This window comes from Paramisgurnus dabryanus, chromosome 24, assembly GCF_030506205.2.
Source record: "Paramisgurnus dabryanus chromosome 24, PD_genome_1.1, whole genome shotgun sequence".
NCBI lineage: Eukaryota > Metazoa > Chordata > Actinopteri > Cypriniformes > Cobitidae > Paramisgurnus > Paramisgurnus dabryanus.
Window position 1 is genome coordinate 11,647,212 of NC_133360.1, and position 27,932 is coordinate 11,675,143.

The window sequence follows — 27,932 nt, forward strand, 5'->3', positions numbered from 1 at the left end:
CATTTGTTTTTTATGAATGAATAGACAGAAAGACAAATGGATAGACAGACAGACAGAAAAATGGATAGATATACAGACAGACAAAGAAGGATGGATGGATGAACGGACCGACGGAGGGAGGAGGGATAGACATTTGTTTTTTTATAAATGAATAGACAGAAAGACAAATGGATAGACAGACAGACAGAAAAATGGATAGATATACAGACAGACAGACAGATAGATAGACAGACACATTATGACTGGGTGGGTGGATAAATAGACAGACAGACAGAGGGACAGCTAAGATAGACAGGCGGATGGATAAATACACAGATGGAAAGATAGACAGACAGACAGGGATAGATAGACAGACAGAGAGAGAAGGATGGGTGGATGAATGGACGGATGGAGGGAGGGATAGACATTTGTTTTTTATGGATGAATAGACAGAAAGACAAATGGATAGACAGACAGACAGAACAATGGATAGATATACAGACAGACAGACAGATAGATAGACAGACACATGATGACTGGGTGGGTGGATAAATAGACAGACAGACAGACAGACAGACAGACAGAGGCATATATAGACAGACAGAGGGACAGATAAGATAGACAGGCGGATGGATAAATACACAGATGGATAGACAGACAGACCGAGAGATAGATAGAAAAACAGACAGAAAAAGAAGGATGGATGGATGAACGGACCGTCGGAGGGAGGGAGGGATAGACGTTTGTTTTTTATGAATGAATAGACAGAAAGACAAATGGATAGACAGACAGACAGAAAAATGGATAGATATACAGACAGACAGATAGACGGATAGATATACAGACAGACAGACAGACAGACACATGATGGATGGGTGGGTGGATAAATAGACAGACAGAGGGACAGATAGATAGACAGGCGGATGGATAAATACACAGCTGGATAGACAGACAGACTGAGAGATAGATAGACAGACAGACAGACAGAGAAGGATGAATGGATGGACGGAGGGAGGGATAGACGTTTGTTTTTATGGATGAATAGAAAGAAAGACAAATGGATAGACAGACAAACCGAAAAATGGATATATAGACAGACAGACAGATAGACAGACACATGATGGATGGGTGGGTGGATAAATAGACAGACAGACAGAGGCATATATAGACAGAAAGAGGGACAGATAAGATAGATAGACAGGCGGATGGATAAATACACAGATGGAAAGACAGACAGACAGAGGGATAGATGGATAGATGGATGGATGGATGGATGGATGGATGGATGGATGGATGGATAGATGGGTGGGTGGAGTGAGGGAGGGAGGGAGGGATAGACGTATGGATGAATAGACAGACAGACGGATGGACAGATGAGGGAGGGATAGATGTATGGATGAATAGACAGACAGAAAGACAGACAAATGGATAGACAGACAGACAGACAGAAAGAGAAAGATGGATAAATGGATGGATGGATGGATGGATGGATGGATGGATGGATGGATGGATTGATGGGTGGGTGGAGGGAGGGAGGGACGTATGGATGAATAGACAGACAGACGGATGGACAGATGAGGGAGGGATAGATGTATGGATGAATAGACAGACAGAAAGACAGACAAATGGATAGACAGACAGACAGAAAGAGAAAGATGGATAAATGGATGGATGGACAGACTGGTGGATGGATGGATGGACGGACGGACAGACAGACAAATGGATAGACAGACATACAGACAGAAAGAGAAAGATGGATGAATGGACAGACAGATGGATAGACTGATGGATTGATGCATAGATAGATAGATGGATGGATGGATAGATGGATGGATGGATGGATAGACAGACAGACAGACATATTTTTATAAATTAATAAAATGATTATTTATTAATAATTAATAAATGATTATCTGTATTTTCTACATGGTCTAAACTAAAGCTTTAACTCGTAATGTTTTTCCCTCAATAGGAATGAAGATGCCATCAATCAAATGGCCGTCCCTCCCTTCCTCTCCCAGCCCTCCTCTCTGTACCCCGCTGAGGTACGGTACATCACACGTGCTTTGTGCTTCATCCGTGAGATGTGTTTGAGAATAAGAAGCATTTGATGAAACTGATTGCAGGTCTTGATGTTTCAGACGCATCACAATACATCATCACTTCCACCTTCAGTAGAGAAACCCCCTCCTCATCTACCCGAGAGTCTTCCTGTAAGCAGAAGCCCGCCTGAACCCACACAAATCAAAGTGAGTCCTCGGCAATCACCTGAAACAACACCACTGGCCTTTCAGTGCGTTTCTTTCACTTTCTACCATTTAGACGCATCCCTAAGTCTCTGTAACTCAAGCTGGTAATCGGAAAGCTGCAGGTTAGAATCCACAAAGACACTGAAGCTCAGCCATTTGCATTCAATGGAAAATGCGACAAACAATTATAAGCTTATTGTCATTCTGAGTTCACACCATCCATTCCTGACCTAAATGTGGATTTCGTTTCAGTAAACAAACAGTGGAAGCCTCAAACTCCCTTCAGGGTGCCTCAGCTCAGTATCATCATCCAAAGCCTGTAGCACAACTCTGTCCTAGATGGAGGCAGATAGCTTGGTTTTGACCTAGTTGAGACTCTGAGGGGAGTATGTAGGGCTCGTGCTTTACCTGTTTGTTTTTCTTCTGATTCAGGAGCAACCCAGCATGGTTTCAACCACAAGCACTGCACCCAGAGATCAGACGCAGATGAACCTCAAAGAAGGAGAGTCGGTCTTAAATGTGAGGAACACTTACGAATGTATTATTTGTACACTGTATGCATTAAGGATGCATACTTTCCATACTAATTGCATTATAGGTTGGAAGGGAAGCATGCAGTGAACAGCATACAAATGTACACACAGAAATGTGACAACCGTGCAGCATACTACAGTTTTAAATAACTTGGCCAGCCTTAATTTTTCTCCTATGAATCAAAAGATGACATTGGTTTTATAATTGCTCCATAAAATGCTGGATGTCGACCGTTAACGCTGATTGATGCAAGTAATTAAAGTCTATTAATCTTTTTAGAAGCCCAAGTCTACAGAGAAAGTGTTGGAGTCCATAAGTGAACCATCACCAAGACCTCATGTTGAACAGGTGTGTGAAGCTATGCGTTCAAAATCACATATTTTGAAAATCTTTAGGGTATCAGCTGGTGCTGGCAAAGATTTTCCGCCAAACTGTTTGTTCAATTCATTTTCCAAATACAAAATATTTCCAAACCCACGATTTGCGCCCGATAGCAGTCAAGTCTTCTGCCTCAATTCGCGTCTAGTTTGCCGCTTGAACATTTTGAGTTTACTCGTGTCATTCAACCAGTTAGTCAGTGGCTATAGGCGGGGCTTTATCAGTGTGACATCACATTAACAAGAGAATCAAAACAGACCACAAGCCGGGAATCGAGCTCGGGTCACCGAAAGTGCGAAAGCACCACATGTCGGAGCACTGCCCACTATATAATATGTTCCCTTTAAAGGAAAACACCACAGTTTTTCAATATTTTACTATGTTCTTACCTCAACTTAGACTAATGAATACATACCTAACTTTTTTCAATGCGTGCACTTAATTTTTGTACAGCGTGTCGTGAATGTGTTAGCATTTAGCCTAGCCCCATTCATTCTTTAGGATCCAAACAGGGATGAATTTGGAAGACACCAAACACTTCCAAGTTTTCCTTTGACCTCGGCGCGCAGTACCATCATCACTCCTGACTACTCCCCCTCTCGCTCAAACTTCGTCAATATTACTGCGCCCGAGGTCGAAGTTCTGCAAACTAAGTGCTCTTCCGCCATACAATATAGTTCTCATTTTTTTTTATCCGCTTAAAAAACCACCACGTTTTATTTTGTGCCACCATACTTACTCGTGTAACTACTCATGTAACAGTGAAAACATGGAAGTGTTTGGTGGCTTCTAAATTCATCCCTGTTTGGATCCTAAGGAATGAATGGGGCTAGGCTAAATGCTAACACATTCACGACGCACTGTACAAAGATTAAGTGCGTGCATTGAAAAAAGATAGGTATGTATTAATTCATCTAAGTTGAGGTAAAAACAATAAAATATTGAAAAAATGGTGGTGTTTCCCTTTAACCGCAGCAATTACTTTTCTTTACAGTACCTACATTATAGAATTTACACTTAGATAACTAGACACTAGAAAAATCTCGTACATACTTTGAAATCCTGTGTCTCTTTTTCTGTCTCACATTTGGTTCTCTGGATTGTCCTTAGATCACCAGTCTTCCAAAAAGCCAGAGAAGTACCACCAATCCCCCAACAGGTTCTCTGGAGGTCACGACCTCAGGATCATCCGTGCCGGCCGATCCCGCAGACTTTGAGTACTGCTGCAAAGGTCCAGCACCTTTTGTTTTTGCATTCATCGCACCTTTCTACTTTTATTCAGACTTTTTTGGGGGGGGGGTAGCTCTGCTATTTCTGACACCCATATGCATGTTTAATCTCACTCAAAATGAAACAAAACAGTGCACACAATGCTGCACTTTTAAAAAAACATGTCATACAAAATAGTTGCATCATCTTTATCTCTCTAATTTCAGACCCTGCTACATGCCCCATAGTGCCAGGACAAGAGACTGTTATTGAGATCTCCAAAGGCCGATCTGGACTGGGTCTCAGTATAGTCGGAGGAAAAGATACTCAACTGGTACGATACCAAACATACAACATTCAATTCAATACATGGACTGTACTGATGATGTATACAATTAAAACACGTATAACTTCTTGATATGACATGCATGTGTAGATCATATAGCTGTTTCAACCCCATGACGGTCTATTTCGGTATCAAAAGAGTGTTTGGCTGTATCGTGTTGTGTCTCCGGTGGGCTTCATGCCCAGGGCCGTATTAGAGCAGGCGGGTCGCAGCGGGAGCTTTTTGTCTGCCCTCGCTGTCTTTGCCTGGCTGAACAGACGAACAGAGCCTCGGGCTTTTATCAGCACACGGCCCGACTCGCCATCATAATTCTGCACAGCTCCGGCTCTGTGGGCTACTTTATCTGTCAAAGACCTCCTATGAGTCAACAAGAGCAACCCTTAGGCCCTGCAGGTGTATAGAGGAGAAACGTCTCTCTGTGTGGTTTTTATACAGTAAAAGGATTTTAAAGGTGATATCTGGAATTGTTTTGATGTTACGATACTCCCATCACAGTTTTAGTTGACTAGGTCACTCAGTGGTTCGGGGTGTTTTATGTAAGGGCTAATGTGTAGGTTATCGCAGATAAAATCAGACGCAAATCGGATGGTCTTGTATCACACTGTGACGGGCTTATTTTTATTATCACGGTTATTACACGGCTATTTACTTTATAAGTAAGCTAAGGAACATTAAATATTGAGTTGAAATATTTTTGGTTGCTTATTTTATAGCGAATGCAGACCTTCCGCAAGGAAAACCCGTGATTTTAAAGGATTAGTCCAAATCCAGATAATTTACTCACCACCATGTCATCCAAAATGTTGAACTCTTTCTTTGTTCAGTCGAGAAGAAATTATCTAGATAAGACCTCGTTTGGGATCGTTCAGAGTCCTTTGAAACTGCAAATTTTAAACTGCATTAAAACTGTTAAGTGTTGGGGTCCATTAAAGTCCATTAAAATGAGAAAAATCCTTGAATGTTTTCCTTAAAAAACATAATTTCTTCTCGACTGAACAAAGAAAGACATCAACATTTGGGATGACATGGTGGTGTGTAAATTATCTAGATTTTTTTAAAGAAAATGGACTAATCCTCTAAGATAAGACATTCAAGTGTCACGAATCAAGCATTCCAACAAGCCGTGTAATAATTCAGTATCTCTTATTATTAAAAGAAATCTTGTTTCTCAGTAAGACTTTCTAAGCGCAAGTAGGCAAATTTAGATTTATTTGAATCTAAGTTTTGCACACTATTATTGTTCCTCGCTCTCTTTCTTCTTTTTAGGATGCCATAGTGATTCATGAAGTATACGAGGAGGGGGCGGCAGCACGGGATGGACGACTTTGGGCAGGAGATCAAATACTTGAGGTGTGTGTGTGTGTGTGTGTGTGTGTGTGTGTGTAAGGGTGTGTGTGTGTGTGTGTGTGTGTAAGGGTGTTGAGCTCATCTGGTCATCTGTAATGTCACTGAAAGCCTAAAGCAAACTGGAAATTTTGACATTTTGGTTTAAGGGGCTGTTTGGAATAGATTATCTGTGCTAAATTATTTTATGTGCTAAAACCTATACAATACTGCCACCTTGTGGACATAAATAGTAGTGCTAGCATTTACATTAACTATTGTGTGTGTGGTACCCACATATGATAAACCTATAGCGATGGAGATATTTTAAATATATATATTTAAATTTTGTATATTGAAAATGTGATATAAAGACAGCAAATGATTTACAAATTTGATAAATAATTATTAGCTACACAGTAGAATTTGACAATATTTGCTTTTTCTTTTTCTCTCCAAAAAAACCCTGGAATAGGATGCTTTATTTGGCAAACAGATCTAAAATGTCTAATATCACATAAAGCGTTTCAACCTATGTGTATTTGCAATTTACAGACAATATACAGTGTGCAGTCAGAAGTACACAGCAGTAGTGTTGTAGTCAAGACCACCTAAACCCAGACCAAGTCATGACCGAGACAGGCAGAGACCAATACAAGACCAAGTCAAGACCAAGAAAAGTCACTGCATAAAAACACTTATGATAAACTTATGATATAATTGGCACTGTAGAAATACGTAAATGATAATAATTATTTAATAATTCATGATAAAAAATTATTTTGTGATATGCCATCAGTTGTGGTCTCGATTGGTCTTGAAATAAAATTCAGAGGCCTCTTCGTCTGAGACCGAGACGAGACTGAGACATTTAAAAAGTGGTCTCACGACCAAGACCGATCTCGAGTACAACAACACTACATAGCAGTGTCCAAAACTAAGGGGGTGTGCACACCAAAGCTTTTAACCGCGGCTGAAAATGCCAGGCGGACGCAAACTGCCAACTTTTTATCAGCGAATTGCAATGATTCTTTTGCTTTGTTTATCAGTCGTTGAACGATGCGCTGGTTGGTTGTTGTGATATTTGTCCCGCCTCCGCTGTGATTGGACAACCGACTGAGAGTGACTTTTTTACCCAAGGTTGAATGTTTTTCAAAAAAAAAAAACGCCAGCTGCTGGCTGTTTTGAAAATCACAGAGCTTCCATTGGAAACAATTGAAAACATACAGCGGCATAAACTCTTTGCTGTGCACGCTACCTTAGTCAAAATAGTTAAAAAGTTGCAGGAAATCGTCCATTAAAATCAATCCCTTGCATCAGAGTCCTGCACGGGTCCATTTTTATGCAACTCCTGCAACGCTCGCTCCAACTAGGCTACGAGAAGCATCAACAAAGGTTGCGCACTGTCGCAGTGGTGGTGACGTGATGGGTCAAATGTCATATGTTGTGCGTGTAATGCTAATTTAGACATACAAATATTGCACATATTTTCATTAATTAATTATTTCATCTTGCATACATCTTGTCAGTGTTTTGTAAAGCTAAAACGTATGTTTCTACAATGAAATATTTAATTCATTAATGTTTCTGGTTTATGTCACACCTTATTGACTGTGGTCACAAATCTTGAATTGTGTAGTATGTAATGTAACTGTGTTTTTTGGCGCCCCCGCAGGTAAACGGTGTGGATCTGCGCAGCGTCGCTCACGAAGATGCAATAGCTGCTCTGAGGCAGACGCCATCGAAAGTGCGGCTGACGGTCCTGCGGGACGAGGCGCAATACAGGGACGAGGAGAACCTTGACGTGTTTCGCGTGGAGTTGCAGAAGAAAACCGGACGCGGGCTGGGCCTTAGCATTGTCGGTAAAAGGTGAGTACAAACCTGCTTCAAACTGAACCCCCCCACTGTTTTCCTTTTATGATTTTCTGGGAAAAAACCATTCCCAGTAGGTTAACAAATTACTTTACAACTTCAATAAAATTTTTTGCATTTCTCAGTAACTCATATATAAGTTTCTGTCGTTCTTCCAGAAACGGTAAAGGTGTCTTCATCTCAGATGTGGTGAAGGGCGGAGCAGCCGATCTGGATGGCAGACTGATGCAGGGTGATCAGATCATAGCTGTGGATGGCGAGGACATGAGACAGGCGTCGCAAGAGGCCGTAGCAGCAATCCTCAAGGTGAGCTCCGGCCCGAACGCTCCGACCTAAAGCCAGGCTTACAGGAAGTCCCAAAGCAGGATTTCAAGGGCAGATATACATGTAATTAAAACTGCAGCACTAGGAGTTTGCCACTAGATGTCGCTGTTTGTTTGTTTATCTGAAGGGTGACTCTTAAAAATAAAGGTGCTGTAGCAGAATCTTTTTTGGCGTAAGGAGCCTTTAATATCCAAATAACCTTTGTTTAAAAAAAAAAAATTGTTTTTGTAGTACAAAAGACTATAAAGATCTGCTAAATCCATGAATGTAAATGTCAGCATGATGAGGTTTCAAAAAGGAAAGGATGTTTTGGTGTGTTTGCCAAAAGCGTATGAGTGTGAACCAAACTGTGTGTGTGTGTGATCGTGTATGCTGTGATCCTGCAGTGCGCCAGAGGAAAAGTTCAGCTGGAACTGGGCCGACTGAAGGCTGCTTCCTGGATCTCCTCCAGACGCACCTCTCAGGGAAGTCAGGTTTGTAGCCCGGGTCCAGCACCTCCACGTCGGGCTTCCCCTACGCTGTAACCCACGGCTTATAAACCAGCAGATCAGCATGCCGATCACTAACCCATCACTAGTGCATGTCGAGCGGGGGGCGTCTTTGGGCATCTGTGTGTGTTACTCATCCATACTCCTTAAGTTTGTGACGACGTCAGCATCCTAAAAAAACACTAACCAGAATGTAGGCGAGTGTATGCTTGTGTTTGTTTTTGTGCTTTCATTTAAACATCATCCTCTTATGTTTCTTTCAGATGAGTCACGTCAGCATCAACTGCAACACCCCGGTGCCCTCTGCTGTGGTGCCGCCTCCTACTGTGGCCCCACCTCCTATAATGGCCCCGCCTCCTTTTCAAACCCTCAATAATAATAGCCGAGCCATCACTGAACCCAGCAGTGAAAGCACAGGTACAATCACAAACACACTTTGGTAGCACTAGGTTTGTACGGAAGTTGTATTTAACTCTTTTCCCGCCAGCGTTTTTAAAAAAGTTGCCAGCCAGCGCCAGCATTTTTATGATTTTCACAAAAGTTTAATGCCTTCTAAATGTTTTTCTTTAAATATATAAACATATAATATATCAAATAAAAAAGAACAGACCATCAAACAAAAAAATCCTACCTTTATTTGTATTTTATCACCTCTACAATAAGGGTAGGTTTCTTCAAAAATACAAAATTTTGAGCAAAAAGCCGAGATATTTGCATTTTTCTGAAGGACTTTTGATGGAGATCAGATTTAGAGCGATCTTCAAAACATACACGGAGTTCTTACTGTCTGCCCTAAAGGGTTGCTTCCGGGTTTTATAAGTTGGGTAAAAGCGCAATCTGGTGGATAATAATGGAAATTCGGATTGCCTGAAAAACTCGCCAATGGCGAGGAAAGAGTTAAAAAACGAGCTTTAGCTTAGAACATGAAATTGATAACTAAATAAATGTTATTGGTTAAAGTGCTTAGTTTAAATCTCACAATTTGTTTTGTCGTCAAAGTAAGGATCGCTTTCGGGTGTTACGCCACCAAATCATTCAAGTTTTGTTTTTCCATTTGTTTATGCACTGCTTAAATAAATATAAAATATATTTTACTAACATTAATATAAATATTCGTTTTTAACCAATTCAGGGACAGAGCCTGGCCTTCGTACAGTGGAGATCACACGGGTAACATAGCAAACTTAAAAAAAAAAAATCTTTATATAAAGCATTCAGGAGATTCTCTTTTAAAGCATCAGATGTGATTTTTCTCATTCAGGGTCCCACAGATGCTCTCGGTGTCAGTATAGCGGGCGGCAAGGGCAGTCCGCTGGGCGACATTCCCATCTTCATCGCTATGATCCAAGCCAATGGCGTGGCTGCTAGGACACATCGCCTTAAAGTACTTCCTCCCTTACTTTCTGTTCTGAATTTCCAATTTCTGAGTTATTAATTAAGCGTCATGTTTTAGTTTGGGTGTGAAGGGCACTGCTGGGGATTGGGTTTGTATACGTATGAATCTTTTAGAGCTGCAAATTTCGACTATTTTTTCAACCGATTAGTCTATCGATTATTTTTTCGATTATTCGAATAGTCTAAATAAAGATTTTTTTTTTACAAATAATAAATGTAACATCTGCTATTAATGCCAACATTTTATTGAAGCATTTTCTCAATTAAACAAATACACAAACAGTGCCAGTGCCAAGGAAAATATAACAAATCACATAAAAACAAGTCCAACATTAATTCAGCCTAACATAAACAGTGCAAAAGGGGCATTATTCACCTTAAACAAATAAAATATATTAATATTAAAGAAGTAAAATAAAAATAAATCAAACTGAATAATAACTCCTTATTAATATAAAAACATGTCCTGCTCTTTATTGTTCCAGCCCTAGTGCTAATCATAAACTAATGAAGAGTCATCATTAACTACAAAATGACTCACATGAAATCATTGTTTATTAATACATTAACTAAAAAACATGTCATGTTGTACTTAATGATGACTCTTCACTTCGTTTATGATTAGTACATGCATTTACTCAGCATTAGTTCAGACTGAAGTAAAAATAAGTTCATTGTGATTCATGAACCCTTATTATAAAATGTAACCATTATATTATTACTGTTAATATTATTACTATCAGTAGTAACGTTACTGCATTCTCATTTAGCATCAACTTTAACATTTAACTTTTCTTAAGTCTCGGGTAAATACAAATTTAGTTAGCATGATCTTCTAATATTTTATAAACGGCGTTTACGCTGCTGTTACTTTAAATAAACGCATGTCAGGAATACCTAACGAGACGAGCTTTTATAATATCTGCGCACATAGCAAAAAAATAAGCTATGGGAACTCCGCGCTGCCAGCTGGCTTTCAGTGCACGCGGGCACATGCCTATCTCAGTGTAACACAGTAACTTATTATTTCATAACTTCTTAATATAAAAAGTTAAACTTGTCCCGCTCTTTATTTACTGTTTCAACATACTGCCCAGACGCGATGCAATGTCGTGTCTGTCAGGCGTCTCGCAACTCGTATTAAACTAAGATGTAAACACAGCTGTATTAAGCACCATATATGCCTGCATTGATTCTATTGTTGTATAAAAACTTACTGTAAAAATTCAAATACTTACGCTGCCGTCGCGTCATTCTGAGGTCGGAGAGCTCCAGGTTGTTTTCTTTTAAGATGATCATGCACAGATGTTGCGCTGCTGTGGTATGCCATTTCAGTTTTACACAGTATGTGTTTTATTTGGTCTCTGCTTAAAGTATTCCCACACTTCTGATCACGTTCTGGCTGTTTGGTATAACACTTGTATTATCCGGTCGGAGCTGAAGCCGCCTTCATTTGAAAACGTAAACAATGCGACTCATCGACGCATTTCCGGCAAATCGACGTAATTACGTAATCGACGTAATCGACTACGTCGACGCGTCGTTCCAGCCCTAGAATCTTTATTTTAATCTTTGTGTACTTTTTCTTTTCCTCTGTTGCTTTTATTTTGAAGGTTGGTGACAGGATTGTGAGCATTAATTCTCAGTCTCTGGATGGCCTGACTCACGGGGATGTCGTAAATATGCTGAAGAATGCTTATGGCAGTATTGTCCTCCAGGTAATGGCTCAACTCTCTGATGTCATTGTTAGTTTACGAACATTGTGTGATTTTTATTTGTTTTATGTGCATGATCTCTTATACAGTAGCACTTGGATGTGTTTCTAATTGGTAAACCATCTGTGCTTGTCAGTTCTTATAACTTAACTTGGTAAAGCAGTACAAAAGCATCTCCAAGGTCATGTATTCAATCCTTGGGAACACATGCTGAGAAAAATTATTTGCTGGATGCACTGTAAGGCCGAAATATGGTCCATTTTAGATGCATACACGAGGGTCCGCATACCCGTGATGCAATTTTCGCAAACAGAAAAGTGCGCGGGTACTTTGTTTAAACGCGTGCGCCTACAGGAGAATGTAGTAACTAGCCCATAAGATTTTGTCACAATGCGCATGTGTCAAACGTCTGTGTACATGTACGAGTCAAATAAACTATGCTTTTGCGTTCGGCTGTGCATGTACGTTCGCACACACGAATAAAAAGAGAATATACTTCAGGCTTAAGGTAGGACAGGAGCGTATGACAAATACATTTAATAAAATGTACTCAGATACTTAGGGTCACAAAAAATATTTGCAGTGATTTAGTCGATGATTAGATTACGAAGAACATATCGACCAATCACAAGCATCTTCGCTCTCATTCAAGCAGTTTCGAATGAACTTTCATGCAAAGGCTGCCAAACAGTTCAAATTAGCCATGGCGTACAGCGCTCTTGCTCATAGGATCAGACAGACCGTGGGTTGAACCCGATTCCTAAATTAATCACAAAGCAACCTCATGGCAACCACATACAACACGTAAACATTGTGACAGTGAGTTTTATAAGCAAGCATTCTCTTCAGAAAATGTAACGCAAAGAATATTGCATATATTAATATTATTTTTATTATTTTATTAAAAAATATATTTTCAATAATCATTCATCTAAATTTTTTTGTTTGTTATTTTTTTATTATTATTCAGTCAGGTATTAAAATAGTCACATTTGAACAAGAAGTATCCATATTTCAGGAAAATTAGTGTATTATAAGTATATTATTTAAATATTAAATATTATAATTGTTTTGTTTTATTATTATTATTTACATAATATATGTTGAATATTCCTTTTATATCATTATTAAATATTACGTATTTTTTATTTTATTATTATTCATTCACGTATTAAAATGGTCACATGTGAAAATTAGTGTATTATAAGTATATTATTTAAATATTAAATATTATAATTGTTTTGTTTTATTATTATTATTTACATAATATATGTTGAATATTCCTTTTATATCATTAATAAATATTACGTATTTTTTATTTTATTATTATTCATTCACTTATTAAAATGGTCACATGTGAAAATTAGTGTATTATAAGTATATTATTTAAATATTAAATATTATATTTTTTTGTTTTATTATTAATTATTTACAAATTATATGTTGAATATTCTTTTTATATCATTATTAAATATTACGTATTTTTTATATTATTATTATTCATTCACGTATTAAAATGGTCACATGTGAACAAGAAGTATCCATTTTTCAGGAAAGCAGGGATTATTACATATTTATTGTTTTTTTATTTTACATTAAATATTCTATTTATATCATTATTAAATATTTTATTATTCTTTATTCTTATTCTAATATTATTAGGGGTGGGCCGATCCAATACTTGGGATCGGGTATTAGCCAATTTGGACCTTTTTTGCTGGATCGGGGCCGATCCAAATTACTGTCATGCTATAGAAAAGTCAGACTATTATAAAAGCAACACTTCTAATTTTTCTAAAATCTTTTAACTTGTATCTCATTTTAAATGAGTTTTTTTACACTTGACATATTCTCCTGATTTCATCTGTATTTGTATGCAGATATATATATATATATATATATATATATATATATATATATATATATATATATATATATATATATATATATATATATATTACACACTTCTAAATGGATCAGGAGAAATACTAGGATCGAATCTGGATTGGTATCAGCCGATATTCAGAATTCAGGTATCTAAATCGGATCAGTATGGAAAAAGTGGTATCAACCCACCCCTAAATATTATACAGTCAAATTTAAAAAAAAAATTGAATTTCCATTTTTCAGTAAAGCAGGGATTATTTAAAAAAATATTATTTATATATTATAAATATTATATTTTATTTTAAATATTGTTTTTATTTTATTTTAAAGTATTCTTTAATAATTGTATTATTATTTGATTATTATTCAGTCATGTTTAAAAAAGTCAGTATCAGTTTTTCAATAAAGCCGAGGCTTTTTACCTTTTTTTTATCCTTCGTTGTTATTTTTTACATTTATTTATTTCTATGATTGACTGTGACAGTACTATGGTACGGTGTATATATCCACTGTTGTATTCACTTGAAGACCCCAGGATTCATGGTATTACCCTTGCACTTTTTTGTCAGTAGTATCTTGTGGTGGTGTAGACATGTACCTGAGGTCAGCATGATATACTGTATGAGTGTGTGAGTTTTGTATTATTATGTGCTGTTATTGCTATGCAGTTGCTGTGTGTGTGTGTGTTTTGTACGGTTATCAATGTGTGTTGTTAGTGTAGTTGATGTACAGAAGGACAGTGTGTTGTGTATATGCGTGATTGTGTTTGTTTAGACTCATGGTTCTGTAAGGTGTGTGTGTATGAGTGGTTGGTGCTGTGTCACCGAGCTTGTTATCAGACTCGTGCAGCTGTGCAGCGGTTGTGCGCGGGTTGCCAGATAATCCCAGCGCTTTATGCAAATGCAGTGTTATCTGCACGGCTCCAGCAGGAATGCACGCGGCTTTTAAACAGGGGAGTCCGGCCTGCAAAACCCTGATTACAGCAGCTCAGGGAGAAATTATTGTTTTCTCTCTCTCTCTCTCTCTCTCTCTCTCTCTCTCTCTCGCGCTCTCTCTCTCTCTCTCTCTCCCTCTCTCCGGCTGCTATATGTTTAATTGGACATATGTAATGCTCTTTGCTATTACTCATGTCACTAAAATCAGGCAATTTAACATTGTTGTGTCTAAGTTGTTTTAAAAAAGCACCATTAAAATGAAGTTATGTCATCGAACATACTTATTTTATGCCAGTTTAAAAGGGGTATGCACAGGGTATATATCGCTAAAAACACACGTCTTAGTATTTATTCATACTTTGTCTATATATTTCTGCATGATCTCTGACTTCGTTTTTTTTTTTCTTTGAGTCACCATGATTACTTTAACCAAAAGTTTTAACCATCATGTAAAATTTCATGAAGGGACTTTTGCTCACAAGCCCAACCGAATCGCTGAATCGAGTTTTAATCAGTTTGTCCAATAATGGCAGACAGGAAACAAAGAGCTGGCTGAAGTTCAGGAAGTAGTGCAGCTGGGCATAAAGCCTATTGCAAGAAATATTTTGCGAAAATTAAAAACGTATTAAAAAAACTGATTTTTTTTATGTAGCTAAAAAATGTTAAAAATTAAAATCAAGTAATAAAATAAAAAAACACAATACCATCATTGTTGTGATATTCACCACATTGTCCGTCAAATAATGCTAATAAAAATAATCATAAATATTCTCTCGCTCGCTTTCAAGCCATTGCACTTGCCGTGTTGTCAGCTCATTCATTAATTAGCTTTTGTTTGTTGTTGTGTATTTTACTTTTAATTGCCTCCCCTTTAATTAAATATGCAAATGAATGTGCCACTGCCCCACAGCCAGCGCTTTAATAGAGTTTAATAGATGTAGAAAATGTAAATAAAACGTGACGGGAAAGACATTTTGTACTCTAGTGAAGGAGGCACAAAAGTTGATGAACAGTGATTATGTGGGAATGGATATCTGAATGTGAGCTGTGTCTTAGGAAGTCGCAAAGGGATGATGGGATGTATTTCAAACACAAAATATAGATAACAGATTTGTGTTATCTTCAGGCAAACCCCTATAAAGTCATATATACACACAAACACTGGATTTTTTTAATCATCTGTACACTGTCTGTAAAACTTAATTTTTAATTGCTAAAAATTATAAAAATAAAGTTTTTACAATGTTGATTTTAATGTAAGCCTTTACTTTAAAATTGTTGGTTTCGTGTGCGCTCAAGTAGTTGAGTTAATTGTCCTAATGTGAACGTCTCTCTGATTGACAGGTTATCGCCGACACCAACATCAGTGCTATAGCCAGTCAGGTGGAGAATCTGTCCACTAGCTCCGCCCCCAGCACAAACCCTGAGGTCCGGCCATTGGAACCAGAGTGAGTGACATCAGTTTTCACCAATGACACGCCACCCAGCCTTCTACTTCCTATTGCTTGCTCTTCTCATAGATGCTGCGTATTTGTGTTACTCACAGGGCGCCCAAGCCGAACACCATTACGCTGGAGAAAGGCTCAGAGGGGCTGGGGTTCAGTATCGTGGGTGGTTTCGGGAGTCCACATGGCGATCTCCCCATCTATGTAAAAACTGTGTTTAGCAAGGTAACAGGACATATACAAACACAATCTCACTTGCACATGAAATTTAAAGTTAAGGGGGACATTTCACAAGGATGTCAAATAAATTGTTGGTGTCCTCAAAGTATGTATGTGCTTAAAATACCATATAGATAATTCATTATAACATGCTAAAATTTCCACTTTGTAGGTGTGAGCAAAAATGTGCCGTTTTGGGTGTGTCCTTTTAAATGCAAATGAGCTGATCTCTGTACTAAATGGCAGTGCAGTGGTTGGACAGTGAAGATTAAGGGGGCAGTATTATCCCCTTCTGACATCACAAGAGGAGCCAAATTTCAATGACCTATTTTCACATGCTTGGAATGGCTTACCTAAACTGATTTACTGGGTTGATCTTTTACACATTTTCTAGGTTGATAGAAGCACTGGGGACCCAATTATAGCACTTAAACATGGAAAAAGTCAGATTTTTATTATATGTCCCCTTTAAATCAAAGCTTCGGCTTAGCAGTAAACGTATACTTGTTGAGTTGTGGTGACCAGGGTTTGAATCCAGCTCTCACCATTTTAATTTCCCCATCACCTGTTGACTTTTCTTAGCAATAAAAATGCCAAATAAATGCTTGTTAAACAGGTCATACTGGTCCTGTATGCTGATTGGACAATATTTCTGGTTAGGCAATATAAGTGAGGTGTTATGTGATTTATAAACAGTTCTGCAAGGAACTTTTTTCTGGATAGAAACTAAATTATTATTGTAAAAATGTACTACTAACTACTAACAAAAGTAGTCTAAAAAACTACTAATGTAGTGAGCACAGACAAATCTTTATAAAACCTAAAATAAAGTTTTCACATAATAGCAGAGTTTCATACACTGGAAAAAAATGATTCATTCAATTTACTAAATTTTTTTAAGGTAAGTGGTTGCAATCAATTTATTTAAGCTACATTTAAACAAAAGTTTTTTTTTCTGATTTTTTTATTGCAAAAAAATTGATTGCAAATTAAATAAAATAAAAAAATGAGTAAATTGAATGAATATTTTTTCAGTGTATGAAACTGCTATTATGTGAAAACTGTAATTTAGGTTTTATAAAGATTTGTCTGTGCTCACTACATAAGTAGTTTTTTAAATTGAATCTTTTTTTGATTTTGATTGATTTACAAATTTTACAATGTTTAATTTATCTGCATTGACTGCGCTGCTCTGTCCCACAAGGGGGCAGCATAGTGCCCTGTGGGCAAAAACAATACTTAGATTTGTGTTTGTGCTATTTGTTTTTATCATCATACTCTGTCACAAAATAACGAACTTTTTACATTAATTCACTCTTTATTTTTTCATTTATCAATAAATTTCGGTGTCCCCCTAGGTGTCCTTGGTCCTATAAGGGGTCCATTGACAGATATATGACAGTTATTAAAAATATTCATTATATTTCAGCATTTATATTTGGTATTAATCTGAATAATGTTTTTAAATGTTATTAATGATTTGGTTTAATCAATTCAGACAACATTTATATACTAAAATAATACAATTCTCATTATATGTCCTGAATGTTGTATTTTCTACCTGCAGGGGGCGGCAGCGGTCGACGGTCGTCTGAAGCGAGGAGATCAGCTGCTAACCGTTAATGGAGAGAGTCTAGAAGGAGTCACGCATGAGCAAGCTGTGGCCATCCTAAAAAAACAGCAAGGGAGCGTCACGCTTTCTGTGCTGTCCTAACACACATAAACTGACACACACAGTCCATCCACGTTACATTGGATGCATTTGGGTCACTTAACTTCCTCATACGGTCTGAGAAAGCCGACTCATAAGCTCCGCCCCTTTACCGTTTGAGCACCTGGGATTTTACGTCAATCAACTTGATAATAAAGGGAAATCACATTGCGTCTTCACAACGTTGCGTCTTCTTCGTGTTATTCTTCGGACTTGTAGCCTCTCTACAGTGGTCATTGTGCACTTTGTGTGGAAATATTAAAGATGAACATGGTTATGAAATGAATGATTGGAAGATGAGACCTGGAGGTGAAGTTGAGGTAGCAGACACACACACAAAGTAAAACGCGCGAACATACTCAATCATTTCAGTTCAATAGGACAGTGCGTAGTGTGGTCCTTGTCATTTCATAATAAAATTTAGATTTTTTATTTGCCCAATAAATGTATGTGTGTAATTTAAAACAAGGACAAGCATTAATAAGGGAAAGTATGTGGTTGAAAGTGTTTAAAAATGTGCCTTTGGAACAGGCAGAACAGATCGTATTTCTGGTATTATATATATTTAGCTTTCTGCTTATTTCAAGGACGAATTCACCCAAAACAAGAGTGTGATTCTCACGAAATTCAGATTAAGAAGGTGTCCAGCAGCATCACTTTTTAAAAAGCCCTTGAAGCCAATTTTTTTTAGATTAAGGTCTGAACCCACTATAACTATTATTTTCAGACGATTTAAAAAATATTTCCTATAGAATTATTTACATTTTTAGATTATCATTATCAAAAATTATCATTATAACATTAAATATATGCATTTACAATTTCATGTTTTGGTAATGAGAACTAAAGGTATTATGACAAACAAAATTTCAACTTTTATCTGGAGAGAAAAAATAAGAACTGCTTACCTGGCAGCCATCTTGAGTGTCACAGTCAATTATGTCCCTTCCATTAATTTTATTTTTTTTTTTTTCGAAAATGTTAGTTGCTTAAGGGCTTAAACAATGATTGAAAATTGTTGCGGAGGATGAGAAATATGGTCTTGGACACATTTATATTCCTTATTATTGTTCTTTACATTTACCAATGACCAACAAATACCACATTTTTCTTTACTCTAAATGTAGTAAAACATGCACTGAAGCTTTTTATTTTCTAGATTTTTTAAATCATAAATATTTCCACATCAAAGAACCCAAATCCAGTCATGGACACGTTGCGGTAATGAAAATGTTCCTCTTAAATGTGGAAAAAAACAAAATTGGTTTGTATGTTGTCATTTGAAATCATGTGCATGAAGAGATGTTTGTTACTGTATGCTTCTAACTTTGCATTTACTTTTTTATCAAAATGTTTCATGACACCTCATAAGTCTAATTTCGCGAGAATCACCCAAGAATTTTGATAATTATCCACATTCATGTTGTTACAAACTCATTTGACTTTCTTCTATTGAGTGTAAAGTAAGACTTAAAATGATGAGAGTGAATGCGACAGGGCCAGAAAAAAATAAGAAAGTCATGTAGGTTTGCATCAAATTGTATTTTTTAGGTAAGCGATTCCGCTTAAATGTTTTTTAAATGATTATTAAAATCAAACATCTGCTGATATGTGTTGCACAAAAATCTTCATCCATAACAGTGTCATAATTAAATTTGTAATTTCTCATTAAGTTTGCATTTCAATGTAAATATGTAATTTATTTCTTTTTTAAAACATTGATTTCAATTATCTGTGGCATCTCACACATCCCTTTCCTTCTTGTGTGTGTCGTATGGATGGAGATATGTCATTCTCTCTTATAGAGGAAGTGTACCAGGCTCTTATAGGCTCAGATTGTAAACAGCATGTGGCAGCCTCACCCAGATCGTCCGCCAGGATTTTGTAAGCCCATAGCAGACATACGTCACTCATACAATGCCATTCTCGTGCCATGTGGACACTGCGTTGGGATCTGTCCACCACTGCATCCCTTTAATAGCCTGCCTCCTAAATGTCTTTCCATGCCTTCCTTTTGTGAACCATAAAACTTGGCTTAAATGGCTTAAACAATCCTTAATTTGAATCGAATTCATGAAGGTCGAGTTTGCAGTAGAAAAAGCTTCACATCAGTACAATATCACTGTAAAGTCCAAAGAATACCATTTAGTAAATATGTTAGTTACAGAAAGTTAAGCTTGATTTAGAAAGATTTACGAGATGAACGTGATCAGTATGCTCTGTCGGTTTATTTTGGAAAAGTAGAATTTAAATAATAAAGTTATTTTCATTTTAATCGTCTTTGACTACTGAATTCTAATGCTGGATTATACTGGATATGAAATCTATTTGTAATTTTACATGTAAATGCTTAGCGGTTTATACACAGAAAAACACAATTATATGGTTATTTTTTATTATTTGCATTTAGTAACAGAACAGACCAAACACAGGTACTCAAATTGGTCTCTAGATGTCAATGGGGACTATTGGCAAGGGGCATGTTTATGCCAAATATCATTAGAATATGAAGTAAAGATCGGGAGTAGTCCACTTTAAAGATGGGGCCCATTGACTTACCATAGTATTTCTTTTTCCTACTATGAAAAGTCAATAGACCCCATCTTTAAAGTGGACTGAATATATTGAAGATATTTTGAAATTTTCTCCTATAAATATATACAAAATGTATTAATCGGTAGTAATACTTATTGCTAAGACTTCATTTGGACAACTTTAAAGACTCCAGATTTTAAAATGGTTGTATCCCGGCCAAATATTGTCCTATCCTAACAAACCATACATCAATGGAAAGCATATTTATTCAGATTTTAGTTTATATAAAAATCTTAATTTCAAAAAATTTACCTTTTATGTGATCCAGGCTCACATCTACTACCTAAGAAGTACATATTGGTACTGAAGGGTGCCCATTAGTACCCCAAAGGTACATATTAAGGTGAAAATGTATATGGATTAGTACTTAAATGGTACATATTAGGACCTTTTTAAAGAGTACTGTCCTAGTAACAGCTTGGGAGTGTAATAAAGTTCATTTTACATTAACACTGCTAACTGAAAGAATGAGCTTTGTCAGCAAATAAGATTATAAACCAGGAGTTTGCAGCAGAAAACCGGGTTGTGCTGAATGTGGATATTCTTCAGTTACATCACAGTTACTTTCTCTTCGGTCTGATGTACGGTCACGTTCTCGTATGCATTTGGGTCTTCGCTGCTTCTGTAAAGCAAGAGTCAAAATTGCTTTACTTTACACAAGTGAAAAGATGTTTAAAAAATATCAGAATTAGTTTGTAATTTTAAAAAAATATTTTAAAGGAAAACATCACAGTTTTTCAATATTTTACTATGTTCTTACCTCAACTTAGATGAATTAATTCATACCTATCTTTTTTCAATCCATGCACTTAATCTTTGTACAGCGCATCGTGAATAGCGTATTAGCATTTAGCCTAGCCCCATTCCTTCCTTAGGATCCAAACAGGGATGAATTTAGAAGCCATCAAACACTTCCATGTTTTCCCTATTTAAAGACTGTTACATGAGTAGTTACACGAGTAAGTACTGTGGCACAAAATAAAACATGGCGAATTTTAAGTTTCTAGATTCATCCTTGTTTGAATCCTATGGAAAGAATGGGGCTATACCCAGGTGAAAAAGTAGTACACTTCCATAGTGTACTTAAAGTGCTTTATTTTCGCACACTAATTTTGTACTTAATATACTAAAAATTAATCTTTAGTACTTCTTAAGATGTTCTTAAAATCATCTAAGTGTACTTCACTGTGCTATTTTGAGACACCATGAATATGAACTAAAATGCATTTTTAACATACTATATCTGTATTAAAAAATGTATTTACTTAACACTTGAATTAAACTTGAACTCAACTTTCATACAAAGATGGGTTCAAGATTACTAAAAGTGGTATCTAAATACATTTTTTAAATACATTTTTAGCACATTTTAGTTCATATTTATGGTGTCTCAAAATAGCACAGTGAAGTACACTTATATGATTTTAAGAACATCTTAAGAAGTACTAAAGATGAATTTTTAGTATATTAAGTACAAAATTAGTGTGCGAAAATAAAGCACTTTAAGTACACTATGGAAGTGTACTACTTTTTCACCTGGGTAGGCTAAATGCTAACACATTCACGACGCGCTGCACAAAGATTAAGTGCACGCATTGATAAAAGATAGGTATGTATTAATTCATCTAAGTTGAGGTAAGAACACAGTAAAATATTCAAAAACTGTGGTGTTTTCCTTTAATTCTTTATTCATTATATGTTTCAAATGGACTATTTTTAAGCCATTTTACATCACCACATGAAAAAACGTTATACTTTAGTAAACTGTATTAAAATTTCAAGATAATAAGTGTTTTTGAACTTACCATAGTAAATGTTAAAGTGTACTACAGTATTTACAACAGTTTATAAGTTCTGTACACTGTACTTAATATTACAGAATACTGTTGTATAAATTAACGTTACCATTATTAGCATTATACATGTACACTGTTAGAAAAAAGGTCACAGGGGCAATGCCATTTAAAAAGGTCCTAATATGTGCCATTAGGTACAGATAGGTATACGTTTGGTACCAATATGTACCTATGAGGTACTAATGTCAACTTTTTAGTAACAAAGTTGTACTTTTTGAAAGGGTACTGACCCAGGTTTGACAAAAAAATTTTGACCGTGTACGTTAAGATTATATACATAATATATAAGTGTAATAAATACTATTTAGTATATACAGTTTTTTTTCATGTGGGTTGAAGCACCTTATACAAAAATAGTGTATTTATTTTCTCAATTGTGTGTATGTTGACAGTAACACAGATTGTGTGTGTGTGTGTGTGTGTGTGTGTGTGTGTGTGTGTGTGTGTGTGTGTGTGTGTGTGTGTGTGTGTGTGTGTGTATATACATACCTGACCACTTCGAGGACGGTTTCATAAGTTGATGATCCATTGGTCATGGCGTATTCGTTGGAATTCACTGCTTCTGGTTTGCTTTTAGTCAATGATAAGACAGATTAGCTGTTGACTTAAACTGCTTACTATAGTATTATAAAACTTACTGGTTACTATTTAATATGACCTTTATACATAAATATTTGTGTTTAAGTAACACATATCGAACTTTCATTCATTTTTTGATTTTAGAAATGTCTTATTTAATTTACACTATCAATCAAACACTTCTAACTTTGTCTTAAGTAAATGTTCCCCATGATCTTAAAACATATAATAATCCAGTATTATTAAAATGTATTTATACATCTGGCAGATGCTTTTATCCAAAGAGACTGCAGTGCATAAACACATTTTATAACTCACTCTTATACATTATATAAATTACATTTGTAGAGCATATAATCATTGTTATTGTTGACATTTATTTGTGCAGTATTAAATGTTGTTAATCTTAAAATAATCTGGATTACCTTGGAGTTTCAAACCAGGCTTTGTTTACAAGGAAGGCGATGAAGACAAGAAAGAGGAAGACGGCGACAGCGATGATTCCCGTAAGCCAGTTGGGCAACGCTTGTTCTACCTTATCTGAAAGTCAAAATGGCACAAAGAGAGATAATGTAAGTTAAACCACCTGATCCTAAACAACTGTAGTCTATACCAGTGGTCTCCAAAATTGTGCCCACCACACTACAAGTCTGTGAGTTGCCCGCCAAAGGACATTCTACTAATTGCCTCAATTGTAATATTTATTACATATTTTTTTATATTAGCTTATGTTAACAATGATAAAACTTATCAACAATTAAAATAAAATAAAATCAACAAGTAAAACAATAAGATTTTGAGTAGACTATATCAAAGAAGTTCCCCTTACAAAAAGGTTGGAGACCCCTGCTCTATACTTTATGTTTGGCAAGGCTTTAATATTTTCTCTCCAAGAAAGAAATCCTACCTGCTTGGGCTGCAACTGGTCCAAAAGTAAGAAACAGCCAGTAAATCACAGCGATTGATCTTCCCATATTTCTTATTAAAATGGACAATAATTTCCCTGCATGAATATGATCATGAGCACCTGTGATGTGAGTCAAACCAGGAAGCCAGGTTATCATTTTAAGTCAACACTCAGTCATCTACACAGCTCAGGTCAATCATTTACTATTTAACCGTCACAGCACAAAAACAAAGATGTGATGGGGTTGGATAGTCATAACTGCGCAACACTCCTTAGATGTGATTTTGACACGGGTTGTGGCACACAAACAAGATTAATATTCATTGCTTTACAAAGAATAGTATTCGGCTTTAAGGCGTAGTAGTAGAGTTCTGACAAGTTTAAGATGCGATTCATAAGCCGTCTTTAGATCTCAACACAGATAAACAAAATGTGTCTGGTTGGCATTTTACGTCTTTCAATTAGTAATAGATCATGAGGAGCTGATAGACACATTAAGCTCCACAGTGTAACTTTGCTCCCGTGTGAGTTACAGTTTAGCTTGAGCAACCAACCCTGATGTTCACCATTAAAACCATTATGTCTTTGTGTTTTGCGTCTTATTCCGGTAGGATTTATTTGAGTTTTATTGGTTTCCGTCTAGCAGATAACATCCCAACCGGACACCAGTAGAGTCTTAATACATTAAAACCAATACAATTCCCATTATAACCATTTAGCCATTAGAATTTCTGGGATGTTTTCTATCGTTTTTCAGCAGGGAAGCTAAGGCTTCAAAAGACCTGATTTATTTCAGGCCTAGATTTATAAGATATAATTAAATCACTGAAAGGCAAAGCACACCGTTGTGACGGCTATTCCACTCTTTAAAGTGGTGTGATATAGTCAACAAACCTGGAGTTATTTTATATACTAAATAGATGAACGTATGGATGAATGGACGGACAGACAGACAGAAAGATAGAGACATAAACATATATAGACAGACAGACGACAGACACAGACATAAAAATGGACAGACAGACACATATACAAACACAGACATATGGATAGACAGAAACATTGACAGACACAGATAGAGAGACAGACACATAAACAATTAAATGGATAGACAGACATGAAGATGGAGAGACAGACACAGACAAACACACACAAATAGACAGACAGACATGCAGATAAACACAGACAGACAGATGGACACACACATAGACAAACACACACAAATAAACAGACAGACACATAGACAGACATGCAGATAAACACAGATAGACACACACATAGACAAACACACACAGATAGACAGACACAGACAGAGCGAGATACACATCGATATAGACATGATGTTAGATATAGACACACACACACACACACAATAGAAAGATAGACACATAGACAGACATGCACATAGAGAAAAACACATAGACAAACACACACACACACACACACACAGATAAATAGATTTAGACGGACAGACCTATAGACAAACACAGACAGACCGAGAGACACATCGATATAGACAGATAGTTAGATATACACACACACACACACACAAAAAGAAACACAGACACATAGACAGACATGCAGATAGAGAAACACACACAGACAGACATAGACACACGCATAGACAAACACACACAGATAGACAGACACACACATAGACAAACACACACAGATAGACAGACACACACACACACATAGACAGTCATGCAGATAGAGAAACACACACAGACAGGAAGATAGACAGACAGAGAGACACATCTATATAGACAGGTAGTTAGATACACACACACACACACAAAAAGAAACATAGACAGACATGCAGATAGAGAAACACACACAGACAGACATAGACACACACATAGACAAACACACACAGATAGACAGACACACACATAGACAAACACACACAGATAGACAGACTGACACCTAGACAAACACACACAGATAGACAGACACACACATAGACAGACATGCAGATAGAGAAACACACACAGACAGGAAGATAGACAGACAGAAAGACACATCGATATAGACAGGTAGTTAGACAGACGTGCATATAGAGAAACACAGACAGACAAATTTAGACAGGCAGATAGACAGACAGACACACACACACACACATAGACAAACACACACAAATAGACAGACAGACACATAGACAGGCATGCAGATAAATGCAGACAGACAGATAGACACACACATAGACAGACACACACAGAGCGAGAGACACATCGATATAGACAGGTAGTTAGATATAGACACAAATACACACACACACACACACACACAAAAGAAAGATAGACACATAGACAGACATGCACATAGAGAAACACACATAGACAAACACACACACACACACACACACACACACACACACACACAGATAAATAGATTTAGACGGACAGACCTATAGACAAACATAGACAGACCGAGAGACACATCGATATAGACAGGTGGTTAGATATACACACACACACACACACACACACACACACAAAGACACATAGACAGACATGCAGATAGAGAAACACACACAGACAGGAAGATAGACAGACAGAGGGACACATCTATATAAACAGGTAGTTAGATACACACACACACACACACACACACACAAAAAGAAACATAGACAGACATGCAGATAGAGAAACACACACAGACAGACATAGACACACACATAGACAAACACACACCGATAGACAGACACACACATAGACAAACACACGCAGATAGACAGACACACACATAGACAAACACACACAGATAGACAGACTGACACATAGACAGACATGCAGATAGAGAAACACACACAGACAGGAAGATAGACAGACAGAAAGACACATCGATATAGACAGGTAGTTAGATACACACACACACACACACACACACAAAAAGAAACATAGACAGACATGCAGATAGAGAAACACACACAGACAGACATAGACACACACATAGACAAACACACACAGATAGACAGACACACACATAGACAAACACACACAGATAGACAGACACACACAGATAGACAGACACACACATAGACAAACACACACAGATAGACAGACACACACATAGACAAACACACACAGATAGACAGACACACACATAGACAGACATGCAGATAGAGAAACACACACAGACAGGAAGATAGACAGACAGAAAGACACATCGATATAGACAGGTAGTTAGACAGACGTGCAGATAGAGAAACACAGACAGACAAATTTAGACAGGCAGATAGACAGACAGACAGACACACTCACATAGACAAACACACACAAATAGACAGACAGACACATAGACAGACATGCAGATAAATACAGACAGACAGATAGACACACACATAGACAGACACACACAGAGCGAGAGACACATCGATATAGACAGGTAGTTAGATATAGACACAAATACACACACACACACACACAAAAGAAAGATAGACACATAGACAGACATGCACATAGAGAAACACACATAGACAAACACACACACACACACACACACACACACACAGATAAATAGATTTAGACGGACAGACCTATAGACAAACACAGACAGACCGAGAGACACATCGATATAGACAGGTAGTTAGATATAAACACACACACACACACACAAAGACACATAGACAGACATGCAGATAGAGAAACACACACAGACAGACATAGACACACGCATAGACAAACACACACAGATAGACAGACACACACATAGACAAACACACACAGATAGACAGACACACACATAGACAGACAGGCAGATAGACAGACAGACAGAAAGACACATCGATACAGACAGGTAGTTAGATCTAGACACACACACAAAAACAGACAGACGTGCAGATAGAGACACACAGACAGACAAATTTAGACAGGCAGATAGACAGACAGACATAGACACATAGACAAATACAGACAGATAAATAGATTTAGACAGACAGACAGACCTATAGACAAACACAGACAGAGCGAGAGACACATCGATAT

General features: G+C 36.9%; 2 protein-coding genes across 10 annotated transcripts in view; one reads left to right on the plus strand and one right to left on the minus strand.

Moving 5' to 3' along the window:
- Positions 1-20,284, plus strand: part of patj (PATJ crumbs cell polarity complex component) — a 108,489-nt gene extending 88,205 nt beyond the window's left edge. For 5 of the 9 annotated variants that reach the window (XM_065245254.2, XM_065245271.2, XM_065245320.2 and 2 more), the window contains 17 exons: positions 1,952-2,024; positions 2,106-2,228; positions 2,655-2,747; positions 3,042-3,110; positions 4,251-4,371; positions 4,577-4,683; positions 5,962-6,045; positions 7,694-7,887; positions 8,049-8,196; positions 8,601-8,687; positions 8,966-9,119; positions 9,835-9,872; positions 9,964-10,086; positions 11,711-11,815; positions 15,979-16,082; positions 16,181-16,304; positions 17,866-20,284. In XM_065245254.2, coding sequence (XP_065101326.1) covers positions 1,952-2,024; positions 2,106-2,228; positions 2,655-2,747; positions 3,042-3,110; positions 4,251-4,371; positions 4,577-4,683; positions 5,962-6,045; positions 7,694-7,887; positions 8,049-8,196; positions 8,601-8,687; positions 8,966-9,119; positions 9,835-9,872; positions 9,964-10,086; positions 11,711-11,815; positions 15,979-16,082; positions 16,181-16,304; positions 17,866-18,012 — 1,894 coding nt within the window. In that variant the 3' untranslated portion in view covers positions 18,013-20,284. The remainder of the gene's footprint in view (positions 1-1,951; positions 2,025-2,105; positions 2,229-2,654; positions 2,748-3,041; positions 3,111-4,250; positions 4,372-4,576; positions 4,684-5,961; positions 6,046-7,693; positions 7,888-8,048; positions 8,197-8,600; positions 8,688-8,965; positions 9,120-9,834; positions 9,873-9,963; positions 10,087-11,710; positions 11,816-15,978; positions 16,083-16,180; positions 16,305-17,865) is intronic. The other 4 variants (XM_065245294.2, XM_073813538.1, XM_065245279.2 and 1 more) reach the window with 3 other exon arrangements.
- Positions 18,965-24,082, minus strand: pdzk1ip1 (PDZK1 interacting protein 1). The gene is made up of 4 exons (XM_065245359.2): positions 23,947-24,082; positions 23,465-23,579; positions 22,950-23,030; positions 18,965-21,226 (listed from the first exon to the last, which is right to left on the minus strand). The coding sequence occupies exons 1-4, from the start codon at positions 24,011-24,013 to the stop codon at positions 21,154-21,156; spliced, it is 336 nt and encodes a 111-aa protein (XP_065101431.2). The 5' UTR covers positions 24,014-24,082; the 3' UTR covers positions 18,965-21,153.
- Between the last annotated feature and the right edge of the window lie 3,850 nt (positions 24,083-27,932).